At 38.1% G+C, this 25,924-nt stretch overlaps 1 protein-coding gene across 2 annotated transcripts in view; it reads right to left on the bottom strand.

Annotated features, from left to right (window-relative positions):
• CDK13 (cyclin dependent kinase 13) overlaps positions 1–25,924 on the bottom strand; it is a 120,546-nt gene that overhangs the window by 44,778 nt on the left and 49,844 nt on the right. For both annotated transcript variants that reach the window (XM_017344445.3, XM_070059760.1), the window contains exons 6-7: positions 4,549–4,738; positions 2,686–2,742 (exon numbers count right to left, since the gene is read on the bottom strand). In XM_017344445.3, the coding sequence (XP_017199934.3) occupies positions 2,686–2,742; positions 4,549–4,738 (247 nt within the window). The remainder of the gene's footprint in view (positions 1–2,685; positions 2,743–4,548; positions 4,739–25,924) is intronic.

Below are 25,924 nucleotides of genomic sequence, written 5' to 3'. Positions count from 1 at the left end.
ATAAAATCCCTACATCAATCTAGCAGGACAACAGGGACCATGGCCCAGTGAACATGCCACATCTTGGCACGCTACTGGAAACAAACATTGCATTCCAACACTGCATTTTAAAATGAAAATCAAAGGCAAAATGGAGTTCAATGTATAAAAATCAGGCTTCACAATTCTAGGGAACATATATTGGCATAAAAACATTCTGTTATATGAAAAGAGTAACTTTTTCTCACCTTCTCTAATTCTAACAAGAAAACAAAAAAGAAATTTATGTTCAAGGATAACAAATACTTGTATTAATCTAACTAAAGTGAAATCTCAATTAACCAGCTATGCAATCAAAATCCTTAATCATAATTTCCTTCCCCCTCAAAAGAATCAAAAAAAAAAAAAAAAAAGCCACAGAAGTCTAGTCATTCAAAAAATATGTTATCCAAGTGAAGTTTTGGATTAAACATTCAGACCAATTCTTCTTTTCAATTTCTACCAATAAGCACTCTTATATACAATGAAAAGAATGAAAAATTGTCAGTCAAAAGCCTTAAGCTATACACCCTTGTCTCTGCCAATACTTTTGGCCTTTAAAATCACTCAACCCTTCACAAACAGACAAGTTATGAAATCTACCTAAGGGTCCATTAACAGACAAATGGATAAAAAGATGTAGTATATCTGCACAACGGAACACTACTCGGCCTTTTAAAAGAAGGAAGTCCCTTTTACAACATGGAGGACATTATGTTATGTTAAGTGAAAGAAAGACAGGCAGAGAGAGACAAATATTCAAACTGTAAGATCTCACTTGTGTATGTAGAATCTTAAAAAACACTGAACTCAGCAGTAGTTCAACCAGGAGCTGCAGGATGTTGGTAAAATGCTAGCCAAGGATATAAAATTTCAGTTAAACTGGAGGAATAAGTTCAAGAGATCTATAGTACAACATGGTGACTATAGTTAGTTAACAATGCATCATGTTCTTAAAAAATGGCAAGAGATGTTAAGTGCTTTCACCACAAAAAAAAAAAAGTGTGAATACATATGTAAATTAGCCCAATTTAGCCATTTCACAATGTATATGTATTTCAAAACAACATGTTATACATATAAATACACATAATGTTTATATGCCATTAAAAAGTTACTCAATGCTTTCCGGGTTTCAGTTTTGTCAAATGCAAAATGAGAAGCATAGTTTTTAAGCTCTAGAACAGCTTCAAACAACAAAACCACATAACCGTTTCTTAAAATATTAATTATAAGTAGAGTAGACAAGACAAAAACAGAATACCTCTGGCAAAAGCAAGTACAAAAGGCTTGGGGCCCTGTCCAACAATTCCACCCACACAATTCATGGATTCTAATACATCTAAAACATACTATATAAAAACCTCTACTCTAGAATACTAAAAATAATTTTCACAATGATGGGATGGGCACTATGAAATTTAAAAATAAACAGATTGTCAAATTTTCAAACGAATGAGTCTTTGGATTTTTTCTTCAATTAACCAGAAATTACCAAAGATTCACTAAAAGCAAGCATCTATTTCTGAGAACTCCAACAACTGGTGTTTCACTGTATTAAATTATAGTGATACTAAAAATGAAAAGGTTGCCACAGAGAATTTAAACTAAATACATATATGGGCAGGTACTGGGACTCTACCTGGGACACTCGCAATCCTGGGAAGTACCAGGTAATAGTTCAAGTACCCATGTAGGAAACCCAGATTGAGTTCCAAGCTTCTATCTGGCCCAGCCTGGCTGTTGTGGGCATTTGGGGATTAAGCCAGTAGATGGGCAATATCTCTGTCTCCCCTCCCCCCGTTCTCTATTCCTTTGAAATAAAATAAAAGCTTATTCAGTAAATATATATATATAAATCTGAAAATAAAGACACAAAAGGAATGGGTTAAACTGACTAGAGATTTATTCAACCCCAATTAATTGCACAGTTTATTTACATGAAATCCACTATTCCACAAAAAATACTTTATTTGAAATTTCAAGTTAGTTCTAATAAGACAAATCCATATTTTATTACAACCAGGCACAAGGGAAATCCACACATATACATACCAACAATTTTAGGAATGAATTTTTTTAATTCTTAAGTTTATTTCAATCACATTTAAACCTGCACATTTTAAAATAAATCTTATTTACTACTGCTAAAAAATCAATTACTTTTGGGGCCAGAGTTGTGGCAGAGGGTTAGGCCACCACCTGTGATGCCAGCATCCCACATAAGTCCTGGCTGCTCCATTTCTTATGCACCTCCTTACTAATGTACCTGGGAAGGCAGCAAAATATGGCCCAAGTGCTTGGACCTCTGCCACCCACGTGGGAAACCTGGATGGAGTTCCAAGCTCCAGGCTTCAGCATGTCCCAGCTTTGGCTGTGGCAGTCATTTGAGGAGTGAACCAGCAGATTGAAAATCTCTGTCTCTCCCCCTCTCTGTAATTCTACCTTTCAATTAAATAAATATAATTTTTAAAAAATCAATTATTTTTAAGTTGAATACATAAAATTTTGTGATTAGTCAACCAATATGCTGGAAAATTTCACTGTTGTGTATACTTAGCCACGAAAGCTAAAAATTTTTCAATAAAATATCAATCAAGAGGTCCTAATATAGCCTCTCAAACTGGACTCTTAACGCCTACCATAATCATTTGGAAATAGTCTTACCTTTCTTCTGAGCTATACAATCGAGCAAGTCCAAAATCAGCAAGTTTTATCTGCCCTCTGGTGGAAATAAGGTGAAATGAACAAAAGATGTCAGTCTACTCTGAAATAATGCATATTCATATTCTGTTCCATTAATAAAGAATATTCATACTTTAATTATGGTCACATTGTGGTACCATCAAAATCCTACAAGGTAAGGCATATAGTAGATAAGTTCACAAGATAAACTTTGGACAGTTTCAGTTAATTATCACAGTAGTTCAATCAGTCCTCCATCCATCAATTCCACATCTACAGATTCAAACAACTCTGGATCAAAAACATTTAAGGGTCAGGAAAATGTTCAGTCTAGATCACATATCCCATCAGAGGACCTGGGTTTGATTGTTGGCTCCTGGCTTTAGCTCTGACCATTATAAGCATTTGTGGGAGTGAACTAACATATTGGAACACTTTCTTTCTCTCTCTCGTCCATCTATTTCTCTTCTCTCTGTATCTTAAATTTAAAACAACAAAACTAACTGAGGAAAAATAATTGCACACGTACTGAACATGTATAGATTTTTTTTCCCTTGTCCTTACTGCCTAAACAATACAATGTTCCTTAAATAGCATTTACATCATATGTTGTTATTATTACAAGTAATCAAAAGATTACTTAAGGCCTATAGGAGGATGTATCTAAGTTATATACAAATACTATGTTGTTTTTTGTAAGGGAACTTACCATCCTTGGATTTTACCACCTGGGGAAAGGGAGGAGTCTAAAATAAATCCCCCATGGACACCAACGGGGCAACTGTACTATTAGTATTACTCTTTTTATTACAATACAATATTGTTTCAATACTGCTCAGCTTCTATTTAGAAAAATACACTTTCATTAAAATAAGACAACTCAGATAATGTCTACCACCTAGTAATAAGACAAATTACTTGCTCAATTCAAGTAAACAGTGCTCAAAAATTAAGCTGTATCATTTAAAATTTGTTTTAATTTTCTGGTTCTTGGAAGGGCTAGGTATATAGAATACTGTCTATTAGCTAAAATCAGAACTAGGAATGTCTTATCTAAACTAACAAACAACACTAATCAGAAGAGAAATACCAGAGTTCAGTTTATGCTATAATTAAGTTTTAACTCTGTGTGTGTGTGTGTGTGTGTGTATACACATTTCAAAAAAGTTCACTTTAAAATTTTAATGACTTTTTAATTCTAGATCTATTAGCAGTCTAAACCTGATATCGTATTACTAATTAAGAAAAGATCCGGAGCCAGCGCTGTGGCACAGCAGGTTAATGCCCTGGCCTGAGGCACCGGCATCTCATATGGGCACTGGTTTGAGACCCAGCTGCTCCATTTCCAATCCAGTTCTCTGCTATGGCTGGGAAAGCAGTGTAAGACGGCCCAAGTTCTTGGGGCCCTGCACCCACGTGGGGACCCAGAAGAAGCTCCTGGCTCTTGGCTTTGGATCAGCGCAGCTCTGGCTGTTGTAGCTAATTGGGGAGTGAATCAGCAGATGGAAGACCTCTTTCTCTGCCTCTCCTCTCTCTGTGTAACTCTTTCAAATAAATAAATAAATAAATATTTTTTTTAAAAAAAGAGAGAAGATCCATCTAGATCATTTGGATGAATATCAAATAACTAAATATTATTATCTTTAATTATAAAATACTACTGGAAGTTAATTTAACTAAACTATATACAACATACCTCATAGGTAGCCTGAGTTATAGCACTGCTGATTATGTTAAAATAGTCTGAAACAATGAAGTCAATTAAATTTTAAAACCTTTTAACAGAATCAAGATACACAAAATAACACTCATTTTAAACATATATATTACAAGCTTTTATCATACCTATTATTTAGAAGGATATTTGAACATTTAATATCTCTGTGCAAAAAGTTCTTCTTATGACAATAATCCAAACCTTCCATGAGCTGTCTCATAAATGATTTTATGTGATTTTCATTAAAATGAACCAAGCCTGATTCCAGAAGTCCCATCAGATCATGATCCATATATTCAAACACCAGATAAAATGCACCTAGGAAGAAGAATAATTGAAGCATTAAAGGCTCTTACTATTTTATTTATTATTTTTGAGGTAACATTTTAAATTTACATTATAGTTAAAGGCTGAATGTTACACTAAATAAACAGTATAACAAATCAAAAAAGACAATAGTTCAGCAAGAAAACAGGCAAGGGCTACAAACAATATTTAACTGAAAGACATTGAATTTCACTCATAAAGTAAATTTTAAAACAGTCACAAATTCATTTGAACTGTAATAGTATATTATTCTTATCAATTTGTTTGACAAAGATTTAAAAAAACAAAGTTTGACAAAATACTGTGTTTATAGGTTCAAAAGTTTTACCAATAAAATGCTGATGGGAATGACAAATTAATCCTTGGGGAAAAAAGTGCTACTCTGTCACTTTTATAACAATCATCTTTCTTTCTGGATGTATTATCAATAAATACACCCCAAGAAAACATCTAACCCAGTTTTCTAAGCCTGAAGAAAAATGTTTTAACATAAAAATCAACCCTGCAATTTCCGCAATGCATAGTTTCTGGTTGTGGTTAGTGTAAAACAAACTTGTTAACAGCTTTAGACATCAAACAAATTGTTTCTCAACAGTAACTGAATAAAATCAGTATAGTTCACCAAAGAAAATTTTAAAATTTTTAAAGGAACTGTCTGAAATAAAGAAAGAATGTGGCCCAGATGGACTTTAGATGACTTCTACTAAACTTTCAATAAACATTTCATTACTTTATACAACTATAAAAATTCAACTTTGTTTTATAAAACCACACTTAGCACACACATGCATAAATTATACAACTGTACTTACAGATAAAAAATACCTAAAAGAAACTTGCACAAACTGAATTCAAAGCTATCTAAAGAAATATTACGATCAAATAGAGTCCTATTCAGCAATTCAGGAAAGGAAAAGCAAATAAAATTCATAACAGATTATCTGTGAAAAAAAGAAAGCAACTCCAACATTATGACAAAGGTGATATCTGAGCAGAGTTCATAATCGGTTCCTAATTAAAACCAGAACAAAGAACCCTAAGAAAATATGCAATAGAAAGAAACCAACAACCAATACAGGAAAATGTCAGGTGCTGTTTATAAAATGAAAATGTTCATTATTACTAGCTCTATTCTAGAATCTAGTTAAGTAAAAGTGAAGACAAAGTATAAATATAGAAGGAGATATAAATATTGTCTATGAAATGACCATCTTCCTGGAAAAATACAAAAGAATAAAGAATAGCTGGGTTAGAGAAAAATCAATACACAAAAAGCACAGAGTTCATATATGCAGCAACAATTCATTAGAAAATAAAATGATCCTACAACCGAAAATAAAGAATACTGCAGATGACAAGGAATAAACTTTACAAATATACAGATTCATTAAGAAACATCAAGCTATAAAACTATGTATTTTAAAGCAATGTCAATAAAAGGACCAAAGATTGTTTTGTTTCACTGGTGGAAATATTTATATACTTTTTTAAGGATTTATTTTTATTTATTTGAAAGACAGAGTTACAGAGAGAGGCAGAGACAGAGAGAGAGGTCTTCCATCGCTGGTTCACTCTCCAGATGGCCACAATGGCCAGAGCTATGCCGATCCAAAGCCAGGAGCCAAGAGCTTCTTCCGGGTCTCCCATGTGGGTGCAGGGACCCAAGGACTTGGGCCATCTTCTACTGCTTTCCCAGGCCATAGCAGAGAGCTGGATCACAAGAGGAGCAGCCAGGACTAGAACCGGCGCCCATACGGGATGCAGGCACTTCAGGCCAGGGCTTTAACCCACTGCACCACAGTGCCGGCCCCTAGGGGGACTATTTAACTTCACAAAATAATCTTAAAACTCTCCTCAAAGGAAAGAAAAAATAGAGTACCAGGCAAAACATTTCTCAAATTAACACTTGCTCTGCTACAGGGCCAGCCAATTAGGCAACTGAAATGAGGCCAGCACAAAAAATAAGTATAAAATATATATTGGATTTCAAAGACTTGATACAAACTGCCCATTAATTGTTATGTTCATTTCATACTGAAATTATCTATTAGACCTAATAAAGTATTAAAATTTCATCTTTGTAAAATAAGGATATTATTTTAAATTAAAATAGTACTGATCAGATGTATTAAGAATTGAAATATGACAGCCTAAACTATCTCTATAAAAAGATGATTTTTTTTGTCTCTGTAAAGCTAAAAATACTCAAAGAAAGGCCATTACAGTTAAACAATTTGTAGAATATAGCAAACAATAGTCCTAAACTACCAGTTAAAAGCTAAAACAGAAGATTTATGATAATTTTTAAAGTACTTAAGAAACTTGCACAAGTCCTGCAGAGATAAACTATAAAACACTCTTATAAGACAGAAAAGTACACATGAACAAAGAGACAGATGAGCTGACGTGATAAAGATGTCAAGTTCCCCTACATTGATTTATGAATTAAACACAAACCAAATTTTCCAAAAATACCATTAGAGGTTTTTGTTTGTTTGTTTTTGTTTTTGTTTTTGCCTTACATTGTAAATCCACACAGAAAAATAAGTAAGAACAGTATCCAAAATACCTGGAAGAGAATGGGGAGACAGGCAAAAGCTCCACCATAGTTACTAAAACAGTTCAAATTTCCCCCATTTAACAGTGTGATATTAGTAAATGAATAAGTAAAATAAAAAATCCAGAAATATATACAAGTACTAACAGAACTGTACTACCTAACAATGGTGTATCAATTCAATGGGAAAAAGATGGGCTTTAATTAAAAAGCACTAATTGAAGTGCTAATGGGGTAATTTGATAGCCAACTTGTCTGTTCCTCACAATTACTTACTAGCAAAAAAAAAGCAAATAAATCAGTTATCTAACTACTAAGAAAAATAAAAATAAAAAAATACAGAACTCTTTAAAAAGCAAAAATGGGCAAGACTTTCCTAAGTGGGAAGTAATACCAAGACACAGTAAAGTGAAGACAAATATATGTGACTAAAATCTTCTCCATGGCTAAATATAGAAACATATTCTTATAAAAATGTCAAATATTAAAATTCTAAGAGTAGTTTATATGTGTGCAGATAGGTGATTTTTACTTTTTTACATGCTGTCATTTCCAGATTTTTCTACAAAGAATACAATTAATTTTAAAACTTAACAATTGAGCCTAATACACAAATTGACAAGGAAAAAAGCAATAACCCAACTGAAAGAAAATGGCAAGGTCATAAAGAATTCACAGAGGAAATCAAAATGGTAAGTAAACAAATATAGGGTACTTTATCCCTCACCAGTCATCAGGAAAATCAGAGCAACGATGAAATGTCACTGCACTTATCGGATGGGCAATATCCAGTGATGGTCAAATGAAACTAAAATAATGCTACAACAATGTAGCAAAGCAACCTGATAGTATCTATGAATTAAAAGTAGAAAAATCCTTTGGTTTAGTGATCCCACTGTTGGTAGTAAATCTAAGGAAAAACAGTATCATTATGCAAACATACATGAACAAGAACATTTTTCGCACTGCTGTTTGACGGAAAATAGCTGCAAAAATGTGAATGCCCACCAATGAAAAATGATTTTTAAAAAATAGTGTATCCTTACTGAGGAATATTATGTGGCTACAGATATGGTATTTTTTAAAAAAAGTCAATGCGGGACCAGCGCTGTGGTGCAGCAGGTTAAAGCCCTGGCCTGAAGCACCTGCATCCCGTATGGGTATCGGTTCTAGTCCTGGCTGCTCCTCTTGTGATCCAGCTCTCTGCTATGGCCTGGGAAAGCAGTAGAACAGCCCAAGTCCTTGGGCCCCTGCACTCATGTGGGAGACCCGGAGGAAGCTCCTGGCTCCTGCCTTCAGATATGCACAGCTCCGGGCACTGCAGTCATCTGGGGAGTGAACCAGCGATGGAAGACCTCTCTCTCTGTAACTCTGTCTTTCAAATAAACAAAATAAATCGAGGAGAGGAGAAGAGAGGAGGGGAGGGGAGGGGAGGGGAGGGGAGGGGAGGGGAGGGGAGGGGAGGGGAGAGGAGAGGAGAGAAGAGAAGAGAAGAGAAGAGAAGAGAAGAGAAGAGAAGAGAAGAGAAGAGAAGAGAAGAGAAGAGAAGAGAAGAGAAGTCAATGCAAAGCAAAAAAAAAAAAAAAAAATTTTTTAAGATTTATTTGAAAGGCAGAGTTAGAGACAGAGAGAAATGTCTTCCATCTGCTGATTCTCTGCCCCAACTGGCAGTCAGGGCCAGGGCTGGGCCAGGCCAAAGCCAGGAACATGAAACTCTACTCGGATTTCCCGTATAAAGGCAGGGGCCCAAGGAGTTGGGCCATCTTGCACTGCCTTCCCAGGCACATTAGCAGGGAGCTGGATAAAGCAGAGCAGCCAGGACTTGAACAATTACACAAAAGAGACGTCAGCAATGCCAGTAGCGTCTTAACCTACTGTGTCATATAGCTTGCCCCAGCAAGGCAAAAAATTAAAAAAACAAAATTACCATCAGAGACTTCTGCTTTCTGGTATAGCATGTAATGAGTTGGAAGCTACCATTCCTCTAACAAGAAAAATACAGAACAAACCGAAAAGTAATACTACCTCTTGATTCAATCAAAGAAACAATTAGAGGGCAAACCACTGCCCCCTAAAATTAAACAGACAGACAGGCAAAAACAGAGAATCACAACTTACTGGAAGAAAAAAATCCCTATGGGAATCACTAGCAATGTAGCAAAGCCTAAACTCTAATTGAAAAATTGTTTGGAGGCTCACTGTGATCAAGCAGAAGAGTTAAAACTCCAGGAGGGAGACACAGTCACAGGAGCCCTCACACTTCTGTGTGTTTTTAACACTAGAAGACGTACCAAGTTGTAACAGTAAAGACCACAGAAAAATTCTACTGTGCTTCCAGAAGGGAGAGGAAAAAAGAGTCATAATGAAATATGCCCAGGTCATCCTGTTCCTAATAAGCCTTTTTTAAAAAATATTTTTATTTATATAAAGGGAACAAATTTCATGTATAATGGTATTTCTCACTCGACCCTCTTTGCCTCCCACTCTCATCGCTGCTTCAGTTTTTACAATGGCATACTTTCAGTTTACTTATTTTTTTTATTATTTTATTTATTATCTGAGAGAGAGAGAGAGAGAGATCCTCTATCCACTGGTTCACTCCCCAGATGACTGCAACAGCCAGAGCTGCGCTGATCCGAAGGTAGAAGCCAGGAGCTTCCTCTATGTCTCCCACATGGGTGCAGGGGCCCAAGGACTTGGGCCATCTTCCACTGGTTTCCCAGGCCATAACAGAGAGCTGGATCAGAAGAGGAGCCGCCAAGACCAGAACTGGCGCCCATATGAGATGCCAGTGCTTCAGGCCAGGGCCTTGACCAGCTGTGCCACAGCGCTGGCCCCTTCAGTTTACTTTATAATCAAAAGCTTAACCCTCCACTAAATAAAGAATTCAAGGCTTGATCCTGAGAGAAACCATTTTACCAGGGCCTAATAGACTGGGTTCCTACCAGACCTTTAACAACTTGGGAGAGGTGAAACATACAACTTAGGAATACTCACACCCTTGACTTAGGGGGATAAAATATCCAAATCCAGCACCCTGTCTCACTCACCTCCAGCATTCCAGTCTTACTTCAAAGGAAAAAAATAAAATACAACTAAAAAGTATTTTTTGGAGAAGGCCTCCATAGCCTTGGCAGCCCATGGCAAGAGCCTCGGATAATCACTGACATCATAAATAAGAGTGTTAATTGTTAAACGAACAACAGAAGTCACTGTGCACTTACTCCCCATAGAGGATATCTGTCCCTAATGTGTTGTACTATGAGAATCAACTGCAAATTTTGTTCCCCAACTGTGCTCTGTATGTTGTGTGTGTACATGAGTGCAAACTGCTGAAGTCTATGCTTAGCATGGAGTTGGTCCTCTGTATATAAAGTCAAACTAAAAATGAACCATAATGAAGAAGGGGATGGGAGAGGGAGATGGGATGGGAGTTGGGGGAGGGGGCATGGGGAAATAACCACTGTATTACTAAAGTTTTATCTATGAAAAAATGCATTCATTAAATAAAAACTTAAAAAAATATTAGGGGCCAGCATTGTAGCACAGGTTAAGCTACCACCTGTGACACTGGCATCCAACAAGAGTACAGGATGGAGCACTGCCAGCTTCACTTCCAGTCTAACTCTCTGCTAATGCACCTGGGAAAGCAACTACAGATGGCCTAAGTGCTTGGGCCACCACACCCACATGGGAGACCTGGGTGAAGTGCCTGGCTTGCCCTGGCCCAGTACTGGCCACTAAAACCATTTGGGAAGTAAGTTTGCACACTGAAGATCTCACTCTCCGTGTGTGTGTGCATGTCTCTCTCTTTCTCTCTCTCTATATATAACATACATATAACTCTGCCTTTCAATAAATCTTTTTTTTCTTTAAAAAAAAGGGGGGAGGGATGACTTGTGAAGGTACAGCAGGCAAAAGCTCACTAAAACACTGAGAACAAACAAGAGAACTACAGAATGCTTCCCCTACCTGCACCTACGTCTTACCACCATATAATATGGTTTTTTGTATGATAAATGGAGAATACAACTGAAAGAACTGCACATATTAGAACTTATTTAAGAAAAAGTCATCACGGAAACAGAAAACATGGAAGACAAAAACAAGGAAACTAGAAAAAATCTTAGCCTCTCACACCTTTGGGTACAACAAACATAAATATAGCCTAACTACTAGCCAGATAAACACAAAAACCTTACACTAAAGACCTATTTACCTCATTTGCTTCTATCCCATACATCATGTCCAGCTTTCAGTGAAAAACTGCAAGGCATATTAAAACAGTCTGAAGAAACAAAATAAGCAACACAGTCAGACACAGCCATATAAATTGTACTGGAATTATCAAACCAGGAATTTTTTAAAACTATGATTAACAAGCTAAGGACTTTAGTGGAGAAAAAAAAGTGAGACCATACAAGAGCAGAAGGGTACTGTGAAAAGAGAAATGGAAACAAAAAAAAATCAAAGGGCAATATTCAAAATAAATTTTAAAAATGCCTTTAATGGGTTCATTAATATACTAGAAGGAAACGATCAGTGAGCCTGAAGACATGTCAAAAGGAACTTTCAAAATTGAAATGCAGAGAAAGAAGAATGAAAAAAGAACAGAATACCCAGTAACTATGGGGACAATTACACAGGTGTTAACATACATGTAACAGGAGTATCAGAGAATAAAAAAAGGAATAGAAGAAATACTTAAAACAATGACTGAGAATGTCCCTAAATTAAGGATAGACACCCAATCAGACACTTTCTTATACACCCAAAATGAACAATTGAAATTTGAGATTAAAAAGCATATATATCATCTATATGAAGAAAATCACAAATTGTGATGAAAGAGATCAAAGATCTAAACAGATATTCCCTGTACATAGAGAGGAAGACTAAATAATGTGAAGATGTCAGTTCTTCCCAACTTGATATATACATTTAATGCAATACTAATCAAAATCCTACCAAGTTATTTCATGGGTATCAACAAATTGATTCTAATATTTACAAACACAGCAGAGGCTCAGAATAGTAATACAATACTGAACGCGTATGAAGTTAAAGAATTAACACTATCAAACTTTAAGACTTAACAGTAATCCATATAATGCAGAATCTGACAGGAGAAAAAAAAAAAAAAAAACCAGAGAAGCAGATTAATGGAACAGAAGAGAAAGTCTGGGAGCCGGTGCTATGGCGTACCTGTGATGCCAACACCCGACATGGGAGCTGGTTCGAGTTCTGGTTGCTCCACTTCCAATTCAGCTCCCTGCTAACATACCTGGGAAAGCAGCAGAAGTTGGCCCCAGTGCTTGGGCCCCTGCACTCACATAGGAGATCCAGAAGAAGCTCCTGGTTCCTGGCTCCTGGCTTCGGCCTGGCCCTGCTCTGTCTGTTGAGGACATTTGGGGAGTGAACCAACAGATGGAAGACCTCTCTGTTTTTTCCTCCCTCTCTCTCTCTCTCTCTCTCTCTGACTCTGCTTTTCAAATAAATAAATTTTAGAAAAAAAAGAAAAAGTCTGGAAATATATACATTCCAAAAAAAGTCAACCGATCTTCAACATAAGATCAAAAGTACTTTAACAAAGAAAAGATGGCCTTTTCAGTAAATGCTGCCAGAACAAGTGCAACATCAAAACCACAATATGTGAAAGAAGAAACTGGAAGTTAGTAAGCACTCTTGGAAAGACAAAGTTAGGACAAAGAAAAGGTAAGTCACAGAGTGGGGAAAAAATCTACAAATGTTCATCTGATGAAGGCTAGTATCCAGGGGCTAGCATTGTATTTTAGCAGTTAAACAGCAACCTACAATGCCAGCATCCCCATGACACTTTGCATCCCTCTCCCTTCTAATACACTTGAAAAAGCAGAGGCAGACGGCTCAAGTGCTTGGGCTCCTGCTATATTACATGGGAGACCCAGGAGAAGTTCTAGGCACTTGGCTTTAGTCTGGCCCAGCCTTGGCTGTTGTGGCCATTTGGGAAGTGAACCAGAGGATGGAAGATCTCTGTCTTTCTCTCCCTCTCCTCTTCACCCCCTACTTCCCTTTTCTCTCTCTCTCTCTCTCTCTCTCTCTCTCTCTCTCACTGCCTTTCAAAGAAAATATATAAACAATAAAAAGAAATCTTTAAAATGAAGGCTAGAAATTTATACTAACAAATTCAGAAATGTAAGGTAATAAAGAAAAGGACCATGAAATCTAGTTAACCTATTGTTTGTCCTTCCAATAGCATGTTTTGGCTAACTCAAACAGCAGAAAGAGAGGAAAAAAAGATAGATACAGCTTTAAGTAAAGAGCTCTTAAAAACAAAGGAATTTCTGAGTCATGTAGGAGGCTGGCACTTTAACATAGAACTTCTTCATCTTTCAACCACAGCAATAAGGTACTATTATTCTTTAAGACATGGTAGCTCTTGAAACACTGGCGCACAGTACTTACAAAAATTGATACTAGTGTTTTTATGACTTTTAACTTTGCAAGATGTCCAGAAAAGTCAAGGAAAATGCATATTATGAAAAAACTTCACATGGGTGTTTATTTTTGCACCAAAATAAACTTATCTTTTAGTTCCCTATAAGTTTGTTCAGGTCCTGACACAGGTTAAGGAAGAATCAGTGCAAACGCAGGAGTGGGAGACAATGAAGGATAGACAAGACCGAGAAGTGAACCCTAACTAGCCTTTCCCATTACTCATAGAAAGTAGTATAAACCTTAGCTTACTTTGGCAACAAAATTTGTTTCACACAGAAAGACATCTGTTAGCAAAACTGGTTTTAAAATAAAACAAAACAAAAAAGCATTTGTTTTTACTGATTTTCTTCTAAAAGTGTTTATAAGGGAAGACAAGGGAAACTACACCAAGAAAATAAACAATAAATTCAATAGTACATTGATTTAAATGAAACTAAAATTTTCACTTCTTACTGATTCCAGAATAGTATTTCACACATGACCCAAATACCGTGGAAAGTAAAATGAAATCATAGCTAACACAATTCAGAAAAATGTAGTTTAAAATGTTTCAGTAAGTTTATTCCTAATGAGGGAAATCGCCGTATAAAGGAAAGATTATAAAAGCCCAAACAACTTTCAATTATCAACTCTAGAAATGATCTGCATTAACCTAGATATTATTTGTTTACAACTAATAAGTCAGCAAATGCTGACAGTGGACACAAAGACTATGGGTAGTGAATGTACACCAAAAAAACCACAAGTTTACATCTGCAAATCATAATTTAGCTGGCGCCGTGGCTCACTAGGCTAATCCTCCGCCTAGCGGTGCCGGCACACCGGGTTCTAGTCCCGGTCGGGGCGCCGGATTCTGTCCCGGTTGCCCCTCTTCCAGGCCAGCCCTCTGCTGTGGCCAGGGAGTGCAGTGGAGGATGGCCCAGGTGCTTGGGCCCTGCACCCCATGGGAGACCAGGAAAACCACCTGGCTCCTGGCTCCTGCCATCGGATCAGCGCGGTGCGCCGGCCATTGGAGGGTGAACCAACGGCAAAAGGAAGACCTTTCTCTCTGTCTCTCTCTCTCTCACTGTCCACTCTGCCTGTCAAAAAAAAAAAAAAATCATAATTTAAACTCCACCTTTACATATACTCTCACAATATATCAATTATTTTAAGAATTTTATTGGGGGACAGCATTGTGGCATAGCAGGTAAAGCTGCTGCCTGCAGTGCCCAATCCTATATGGGCTCTGGTTCAAAACCCAGCTGCTCCACTTCCGATCAGCTCTCTGCTATGACCTGGGAAAGAGTAGAAGATGGCCCAAGTTCTTGGACCCCTGCATCCATGTGGGAGACCTTAAAGAAGCTCCTGGTGGCTGGCGCCACGGCTCAATAGTCTAATCGTCCCCCTACGGCGCCGGCACACCAGGTTCTAGTCCCAGTCGGGGCACCGGATTCTGTCCCGGTTGCCCCTCTTCCAGTCCAGCTCTCTGCTATGGCTTGGGAGCGCAGTGGAGGATGGCCCAAGTGCTTTGGCCCTGCACCCCATGGGAGACCAGGAGAAGTACCTGGCTCCTGCCTTCGGATCAGCGCGATGCGCCGTCTGCGGCGGCCATTGGAGGGTGAACCAACGGCAAAGGAAGACCTTTCTGTCTCTCTCACTCACTGTCCACTCTGTCAAAAAAAAAAAAAAAAAAAAATCGGATAGGCACAGCTCTAGCTGTTGCGGCCGTCTGGGGAGTGAACCAGTGGGTAGAAGACCTCTCCTCTCCTCCCCCCCCCCTCCCCTCCCCTCCCCTCCCCTCCTCTCTCTTTCTGCCTCTGCCTCTCTGTAACTCTGCCTTTCAGATAAATAAATAAATAAATAAATCTTTTTTTAAAAAGTAATTTTACTGTTGTGAGACTTTATTCAACAAAATAGTGTACAAAGTTTACTGCCTGTGAATACCAAGACAAATAAGAGTTACATCAGGAGCCACATACATAATGCAGCACTGCAGACAAGTATGTAAATAAAATAACTGTATTATAATATTTTAATTGATAGGTTAAAAAAATACAATAGTATCCCAAAAGAAGAAACTTAACAGATAATAAGGAGATATTTAGGCTGAGATTTTAAAGCACAACTAAAAGTAAGCAGATTGATGGGGATGAAGGGCACATTGAGTTTGGTAAATATTTGTAAAATGTGAACATTGAAATATGTAATGAGTAACTGGAGCTAAGACCTAGAAATATTCATATATAGCAGTAAAATCATGAAAGACTAAACATACACACACACGCATGCACATACACAATTCTGAAAGCCAGGAAATAAGGAAGAAGATCACAAAGGATATAAACTTAGAAACACCAACATTTAAGGATAAGGCAAAGAGACAATGAGAAAAGCTACTAAGCACCAGCCAGAAAGGGAGAAAGCAAACCTAAACAAAGCTCTTCGCCAAAAAAAAAAAAAAAAAAAAAAAAAAAACCAGGAAACTCAAAAAACAAGTCAAAGTCAATATAATAAATACTGTCCCTGCCAATTAAGAAAAAAAACTGACAAATTACAATTTTGGCAAGAGACTATCAGATAATTTTGGCAAGAGACTATCAGTATCCTCATCTTTATAAAGTAGTAAGGAAAACTCAGACCAACTTGTAAATAACAAAATGAAGATGTACAGACAGCAAATACCGGTTATTCTTTCACAAAGTCTGTTAACGAAGGCAAGGAAAAAGACAAGATGGTACATAAGCAAACTAGAGATTTTTTTTGCTTTGTGTTAAGACAGGAGAAACCAGACTAGGTTCAGAACTGAAGGTTAGGAGCTAATGAAGAGGGAAGCAGTCGACAACGACAAAGACCATGTATCAAGGTTCCCATGAACTTGAAGAAATCAGCTTCAACTAGGAAGAAGAAATATTACTTCCTCAGAGACAAGAGTCACATGGATAGAGTGAGGTAAGTGCATAGAAGGTTAAAAATCAAAGAGTGAATTCTCCAGTTAAGTGTGACTTTCTCTGCAGAAAATGAATCAACGTCTTCTCTATAAGAGAAAGGGAATAGAAATTGAAAAGGATCTGAGCTTTGTAAAATGGGAAAGAGCTGATAAAGGACAAATAAAAGGATGATCTCTTAGTCCTGGAGTCCCAACTCCGTAGACCATAAATCTGAGGAGAAAATACCTGACATACTTGTAGGATTTTTCCCTAGAAGGTTTAATATTTTTAAAAGTTATCAATCCAAGGTTGAAGGGGTAACAGCAGGTATGACAGAAGGACAAAATAACATGAGGTAAGAATTTACTAGCAAGAGTTTCAGAAAATCATCCTGTACAGTTCCAAATATTTGTAACACATAATAATGTGTAATCAAAAGTATACACTGTGTAAGAATTCTGCTTTCCCAAATTCAACATCAGAAATAATTAAGGAAAGGAATTTAAGTGGTATGATTTAACAGTCCTAACTATAAAACTAAAGGCTACAAAAACTACATTATTCTTTAAGTAAACAGTGAAGAAAGCAGATTAATTATTTGCAATCTGTACATTTTCAAGACATTTATATGAAATTCAAAATCACTTTTTGGGGTCGGCGCTGTGGCACAGTGGGTAAAGCCAAGCCACCGCCAACAGTGACAGCCTCCCATCAGAGTCCCAAGTCATACAGTATCAGTAATGGTAGATCAGAATATACCTCTACTCTCCTTTCTCTGGTTCTCCGAGGGAAGAGGAAAAGGAAGAAGATGTATCCCCTAACCTCAATCTCCATCCTCAGTTTTTATGATAGAAGCACCATGGAGTAGGGGTCTTGTCTATCTAGTTTACTGCCTCTACCCAGCACCTAGTCCTAGGATATCTGGTATAAAACAGGTGTTCAAAATATATTTGTCAAATAATTTCTACTTAATATATTTGGGGATGTGGCCACCTGTGATGCTGGCATACCACATGGATACCAGTTCATGGCCCAGCTGCTCCACTGACACAACTCACTGCTAACGCTGTTGGAAAAGCAGCAAAAGATGGCCCAAGTACTTGGGTCCCCACACCCACATGGGAGATCTGGAAGAAACTTTGGCCCAGCCCAGCCCTTATGGCCATTTGGGGAATGAACCAGCAGTTGAAAGATCAGTATCTCCATCTCAACCTCTCTCTCTCTGTACCTTTCAACTAAACAAATAAATCTTTCTAAAAAATTATTATTTCTAAAGAATAACATGTGAACCTTTTTTCTGGAAATTTCAACTAATCTCTAACTTCTTAATATGTTTAAAGCAATTTTATCTTTCCAAGTTAACTTGCTTCTAAAAACTTTACTTATTTCATCTATAGTCACGCTGTCATCATCTTAAAAGCATATTTGTTGAGGACCCCACTTAAAACACCAGAGTGTTGGTTTGAGTCCAGACCACTTCGCTTCCAATCTAATGTATTTGGGAAGGCAGTGAAAGACAGCCCAACTATTTGGACCCTTGCAAACCAGGATGGAGTTCCCGGTACCTCACTGTGGCCTATCCCAGATCTGTTGATGCAGGCATTTGGGGAGTGAACGAATGGATTTTCTTTCTTTCTCTCTCTATCTCTTCCTCCTTCCTTCCCTTCCTCCATCCTCCCCCGTAATTCTGACTTTAAATAAATAAACCTTTTATTTAAAAAAGGCACAATTACTACGTTTAAGGAAGTTTTATTTAGCTTAATTATGAGTGCCCCATTAAATTGCTATCATTAATGTAGTGTCTGCTCTAAGAGTTGAAGGTATTGGGAGAAGTACATGCAACCTGAATTATATTCACAGACAGATGTAACCACTGTTCACATTTTAAAGGTAGATGCCAGTCCAGCCCTTTTTATGCAAGTAAATATAGTAAAGAAACAGGGATCAGGGAAGGGCTTAAGAAAGAGAAGTAAAGGTGTATAGAATTATCAATAAACAGAATTCTGGTTGCTAAAATAGGTACAGCAGAATTTATACGAGGTGATAGAAGAATCTGAATTTGTACAAATTGAAAGCGTATTTGTTGTATTAAATCTAGAACTTAATGTAAAATTTCAACTCAATTTCAGAAAACTCATTTAAAGCCAGTTTAAAAAGATTTTTAAAAATTTTGGCAAGTATAAAAATCAATTCCTGGCCGGCGCCGCAGCTCAATAGGCTAATCCTCCACCTGTGGCGCCGGCACACCGGGTTCTAGTCCCGGTTGGGGTGCCAGATTCTTTCCCAGTTGCCCCTCTTCCAGGCCAGCTCTCTGCTGTGGCCTAGGAGTGCAGTGGAGGATGGCCCAAGTGCTTGGACCCTGCACCCCATGGGAGACCAGGAGAAGCACCTGGCTCCGGGCTTCGGATCAGCACGGTGCGCCGGCCGCAGCACACCAGCTGTGGCGGCCATTGGAGGGTGAACCAACGGCAAAAGAAGACCTTTCTCTCTGTCTCACTATCCACTCTGCCTGTCAAAAAAAAAAAAAAAATCAATTCCTATAAACATCTATAAAATGAATAAATTTTATGAGATTATGACACTTGTTGGAATATCCTTCTGTACATTAAAATAATAACAAGTTCCTCAAATTAAGTTTGGTTCCTATTAACTTAAAAGTAAAATAAGCTTAAAACCTCAAGTACAAGCAGTGATGGAGAACAGTTAGGAAATAATTATCACATAAACAAAAAGTTGGAACATTAAAAGATAGGCTATTAAAGCAACTTTCTACATTCAAAATTAAAAATGGTCACCAAATCATTAACTTTATGGCTCGGCATGTTTGGCTGCCAGTTCCCACCTGTCCTAGAGATACAGACAAAAACTTGAAGTGGAAACAGGCACAAAAGCAGATTTGGCCTAAAAGGCACTACAGAAGAATCCTAAGAGTAAAGCTTTCTGACACTTCAGAAAACCTCAGTAGCTATGAATATCTGCCCTTTTAAGTGAGAATGAAGCAGAAACTATGAATAACAGAAACTTGGGTGTTTGATGGCATCCTTACCAACTAATGCTAAAGTCCTAACTTCATACCTCTACTCAAGTAAGCCAGTAGACTTCCCTATGGTTCAAAGCTACCACAGCCATATTTTCTGTTACTCTGCAGAAAGGATTCTATTAACAGTGTAGTGGTTAATTTCACAGGCCAACTTAGCTAGGACATAATGCCCTGTTGCTTCGTCAAAACCAGTCTAGATGTTGCTGTGAAGGTATATTATGGGGCCAGCGCTGCAACCTGTGGACTGCAGTACCAGCAGCCCATATGGGCACTGGTTCCAGTCTCAGCTGTTCCACTTCTGATCCAGGTCCCTGCTAATGTGCCTGGGAGGGCAGTGGAAGATGGCCCAAGTTCCTGGGACCCTGCACTCACATGAGACACCAGGAAGAAGCTCCTGGCTCCAGCCTAGCATAGCCCAGGGTGTTGCAGCCATTTGGGGAGTGAACCAGTATATGATTCTCTCCTCCCCTGCCCCGCTCTTCTTCTCTCTGTAACTCGACCTTTCAAATAAATAAATAAATTTTTCTCTCTTTTTTGTTTTCTTTTTTTGACAGGCAGAGTTAGTGAGAGACAGAGAGACAGAAAGGTCTTCCTTTTTCCGTTGGTTCACCCCCTAAGTGGCCGCTACAGCCAGCGCTTTACGGCCGGCATGCTGTGCCGATCCGAAGCCAGGAGCCAGGTGTTTCCTCCTGGTCTCCCATGGGGGCACAGGACCCAAGGACCTGGGCCACCATCCACTGCACTCCCGGGCCACAGCAGAGAGCTGGACTGGAAGGGAAGCAAATAAATAAATCGTAAAAAAAAAAAAAAGAAAAGAAAAGAAAAAGAGGTTATTCCAGATATAGATTGAACATCCCTAATTCAAAAACCCAAATCTGAAACATCTTCAGTCACAAAGTGTTGTAAGTGGAAAATTTCACACCTGACTGCATGTGACACATTGCTTTCAAAATGTAAGCCACTCAGAAAATTAGACAAAATTACCTTCAGGCTATGCCTAAAAGATCGTTAAAAACATAAGTGAATTTCAAATACAGATTTGGGCCCTATCCCCAAAATATGCACTGCTCTGGGCAAATACTCTAAAATCTGAAAAAACCCAAAACACTTCTGGTTCCAAGAATTTTACATAAGGGCTATTCAATCTGTATGATTAACATTTAAATCAGCCAGCTTTGAGAAGATTACCTTCCATAACGTGGTTGGGCCTTAATTCATTTTGAAGTCATAAAAGACTAAGGTCCATCAAGGAGGAAACAATTCTGCCTCCATTCTGCCTTCAGATTCATGGCTGCAAGAGTGATGCCTTCAAAACTTCTAGTGTGCTGACCAACCCTACAAATCTTGGCAGCTCCCACAATCACGTGATCAAATTCCTTAAAATAACAGCTTTTGCTTAAGTTCATTACATTTTAACAGAAAAAATTTCTTATCACTATAAGTATTTAGAGGAACAATTTATGTAGTTTTCACATAGGTATGTATCTATGAGACTGGCTATGATTAAAACAACGAACACATCCATCATTCTTGTACTTCTGAAATACATTTTTAACCCAAACATGAATTAAAGTTTACTTATTCTTTTGTAAACACTGCCTCATTAGTCACAGATTTTGTTATCATTTAACTTTCACATAATTTTAATGACTAAATAGCTTGGCAATACAATAATATTCCGTAGTTCTGTTCAATAATCCTCTGTTGTCAGATTTTTCTAACATTTCATTACTTTAAGTAATGCTATAAAGAACATTCTTGTAGCTTTCTCTATATAAAGCCAAGATTACTTCTTTATGTTTCCAAACACCAGCCTGCTGAGGTAAAAATATGCATTATATTTTAAAAAATGACTAGGAAGGGCTGGTGCTATAGCATAGCAGGTAAAGCCACCACCTGCAGTGCTGGCATCCCATATGGGCGCCGGCTCAAGTCCCAGCTGCTACACTTCCATCCATTTCTGCTATGGCTGGGAAAAGCAGCGGAAGATGGTCCAAGTCCTTGGGACCCTGCACCTGTGTGGGAGACCCGGAAGAAGCTCCTTGTTCCTGGCTTTCGATCAGTGCAACTCCTGCCGTAGTGGCTTTCTAGGGAGTGAACCAGCAAATGGAAGATCTCTCGCTCTCTGCCTCTAACTCTGCCTTTCAAATAAATAAATAAATATTTTAAATAATAATAATAATAATAGGAGGTGGCACTGTGGCACAACAGGTAAAGCCGCCCCTTGCAGTGCCAGCCTCCCATATGGGCACAGGTTCAAGACCAGGCTGCTCCACTTCCAATCGAGCTCCCTGCTAATGGCGTGGGAAAGCAGTAGAAGATGGCCCAAGTTCTTGGGCCACTGCACCATGTGGGAGACAGGGAAGAAGCTCTTAGCTCTTGGCTTCAGATGGGTGCAGCTCCGGCTCTTGCAGTCAAATGGGGAGTGAGCCAGCAGATTTAAGACCTCTCTCTCTCTCTCCCACCCCATCTCTCTGCCTCTGCCTATCTGTAACTATGCCTTTCCAAAAAAAAAAAAAAAAAAAAAAAAACTTAAAATAAAATAATGACCATTATTAGAATAGCAAAACAAAATATTTACTAGCATTTAGTATGTGTTCCATGCTCTTAAATATTCTCCAAAAGTTACTGCAATTTCACTCCTTAAGTGTTACATTAACACACCTGCCAATAATCTGAAACCTAGAATAATTTTTTTAAAAACCCTTGCCCCTTCCCAATTAACAGCAATGCAATGCCAGCCAATCTCTATCAATATTTTCAGACTTTATGTCCATCAAATGCATAAAAATAAACAAGATCTTGCTTTTGTTAAGAGCAAGAAATGATACAATTCGACATGATTGCAGCCATCTAAATCATAATTTACATCTGGTCCTTTAAGTAACCCTTACAAGTCATCCCAAACCCTATAGAATAAACAGTCATTACAATAACCTGATGCTCTTATTTGACATCTGGAATGATAATATTTCTTGAGCTAGTTCACATGTGTTCCAGTTAGAAACCACCTTTGTCTAGCTTTGTCAATAAAATCCCTTTTCTTCCGCCTTGTGGCACAGGAACCAATTGTCTGTGGCCACCCAAAATTATATTTCTGTAGCTCTCCCAATAATTACACTGAGTATAGTTATAAATTGTCTACTTCTTTCACTGATACTACAAAACTGCTGTCCATATAACAGGTTTTCTCAAAACAGAAGGACAGAGGAATAGATCTTTATATACCAACTACAGGGATGCAATCATCAAAACAATATGGTATGGTAGCAAGAACAGCTCAAAGTATTTGAAAACTTTTTATCTACGATAAAGACATCAGAACTGTGAAAGATAAAAAGGATATAAATATTATCAAAATTATAAGCAGAAAAAAATACAGAAAAAGTTTAATAATTTTCCAGAGGCCAGCCCTCTCTAAATGAGATAAACTACCTCTTTTCAAAAAAAGTCCCCAACAGATTGATATAACCACATAAATTTATTGAGAACAACAAAGAACAAAGGAAAACAAACTTAAGGGCAAGTAACAAACATGGAAAAGTTATTTATGACACATGAAATACACAAAACACTAATAATGCTAATTTGACTAGAACTACTAGCATAAAAAAGAACTATAAAGGGGCCATCATTGTGGCGCAGCAGATTAGGCCATACTTGTACCACCAACGTCCCTCACGCACACCAGTACAAATAACAGCTGCTCCATTTCCAATCCAGATCCCTGTTAACAAGCCTGGGAAAGCAGCAGAAGACAGCCCAAGTGCTATCTTCTGTGTGGGAGACCCGGAAGAAGTGGAGACCAAATGGAGTTCCAGGCACCTGACTTCAGCGTGACCCAGTCCCAGCCCCCGATGTTGCAACCATTTAGGGAGTGAACCAGTGGATCAAAGATCTCTCTGTCTTTCCCTCTCTGTATTTAACTTTGCCTTTCAAATGAACAAATAAATCTTTAAATAAAACAGGGGGGAGCTATTTAATTTAATCTAGTGATTCCACTTTTAGGAATGTATCCTGGGAAAGTCCTCAACAAATACATAAAGATGATTATTTACAAATATTATACCCTATAAATACACAACCGATCAAAAAGATAGGGTAAGTGTCGAAGAGATTTCACAAATAAGACCATGTAAGCAAACAATGAAGGACAGAATTAAAAGGGAGAGAATGATCCTGCGGGGGAAACAGGACACACAGCAGACTCATAGAACGGCAGCACTCCTGCCTCAGAATCAACCTTGGGACATTCGGATCTGGCTAAAAGGTCCATGAGAGTCGCACAGGCATGGGAAGCCATAACACGGTGGCAAAAAACGATCTAAAGGAAAGATCCTGGTGAACAAGACCCCAGCAGAAGGAACAGGCCATAAAGGAGGGAGGCGCCTTTCTCTGAAGGGAGGAAGGAACCTCCACTGTGATATGGCCTTGACTAAACAAGTTCAGAACTGGTGAACTCAAGGGGCTTCCATAGCCTAGACAGCTCATAGCAAAGAGTCTCGGGTGATTGCTGATGTCATAAATAAGAGTGCCAATTGTTAAATCAACAGGAGTCACTGAGTACAGGCTCCCCACATAGGATCGCTGTCCTTAATGTGTTTTACTATGAAACTTAAAAGCAATACTACTAGTCGAACAATGCCCTATACCTTGTGCGTTGTGTGAGTGCAGCCTGTTGAAATCCTTGCTTAGTGTATACTAAGTTGATCTTCTGTATATGAAGGTAATTGAAACCCTGACTGTTGATGAGCACCTTAATATGTTATCCCTCTTAGTATTTTTTTTTTGTTCTACTTAATACTTTTGGTTGAATACTGTAATCAATACACAATTCTTAAGTGCTGAAACTTAACTGAAAAGTGATCGCTGTTAAATATAAGAGTGGGAAAAAGAGAGGGAAAGAGATGTGCAATTCGGGACATGCTCAAGCTGACTTACCTCAAACGGTAGAGTTAGAAACATACCAGGGGATTCCAATTCAATCCCATCGAGGTGGCATGTACCAAAGCCATCTCACTAGTCCCAGTGATCAATTTCTGTTCACAATTGATCATAATGATAGGACTAAGAATCAAAGGGATCACATAAACAAGAATAGTGTCTGCAAATACTAGCTGATAGAATAAAAAGGGAGAGAATGATCCAACATGGGAAGTGAGATACACAGCAGACCCATAGAATGGCAGATGTCCTAAACAGCACTCTGGCCTCATAATCAGCCCTTAAGGCATGCGGATCCGGCTGAAATGCCCATGAGAGTATTTCAGGCATGGAAAGCCAAGACACTCTGGGGGGAAAAAAAAAAAACTAAATGAAAGATCTCCATGAGTGAGACCCCAGTGGAAAGAATGGGTCATCAAAGAAGGAGGTACCTTTCTCTGAAGGGAGGAGAGAACTTCCACTTTGACCATGGCCTTGTCTAAATATGATCAGAGTCTGTGAACTCAGGGGGCTTCCATAGCCTTTGCAGCTCATGACAAGAGCCTAGGATGATTACTGATGCCATAAACAAGAGTGTCAATTTGTTAAGTCAACAGAGTCACTGTGCACTTACTCCTCATGTAGGATCTTTGTCCTTAGTGTGCTGTACATTGAGATTTAATGCTATAATGAGTACTCAAACAGTATATTTCACTTTGTGTTTCTATGTGGGTGCAAACTGTTGAAATCTTTACTTAATGTATACTAAACTGATCTTCTGTATATTAAGAGAATCGAAAATGAATCTAGATGTGAATGGAAGGGGAGAGGGAGTGGGAAAGGGGAGGGTTGCGGGTGGGAGGGACGTTATGGGGGGGAAGCCATTGTAATCCATAAGCTGTACTTTGGAAATTTATATTCATTAAATAAAAGTTTTAAAAAAAAATGAAACTCGATGAAGGGCGGGATGGGAGAGGGAGTGGGAGAGGGGAGGGCCGCGGGAAGGAGAGAGGTTGGGGGGGGAGCCACAACAATACAAAAGTTGCACTTTGTAAATTCACATTTATTAAATAAAATAAATAAATAAAAAAAATACCCTAAAATATTATAATATATTTAACTAACACCTGGTACCCAACTGTAACTTCCCACATAGAAAAACACATTCTTATTATGATTCATACAACTATAAACAGGATTATAAAAGAGAAGACATTAGATGCAAATACATGAAAGTCTATGATGTATAAAATATGGTGCTAAGCACTGTG

The sequence above is a fragment of the Oryctolagus cuniculus genome, chromosome 16 (assembly GCF_964237555.1).
Source record: "Oryctolagus cuniculus chromosome 16, mOryCun1.1, whole genome shotgun sequence".
NCBI lineage: Eukaryota > Metazoa > Chordata > Mammalia > Lagomorpha > Leporidae > Oryctolagus > Oryctolagus cuniculus.
The sequence above is the reverse complement of the archived record's forward strand: the minus strand, read 5'-3'. Positions and strand labels throughout refer to the sequence as shown.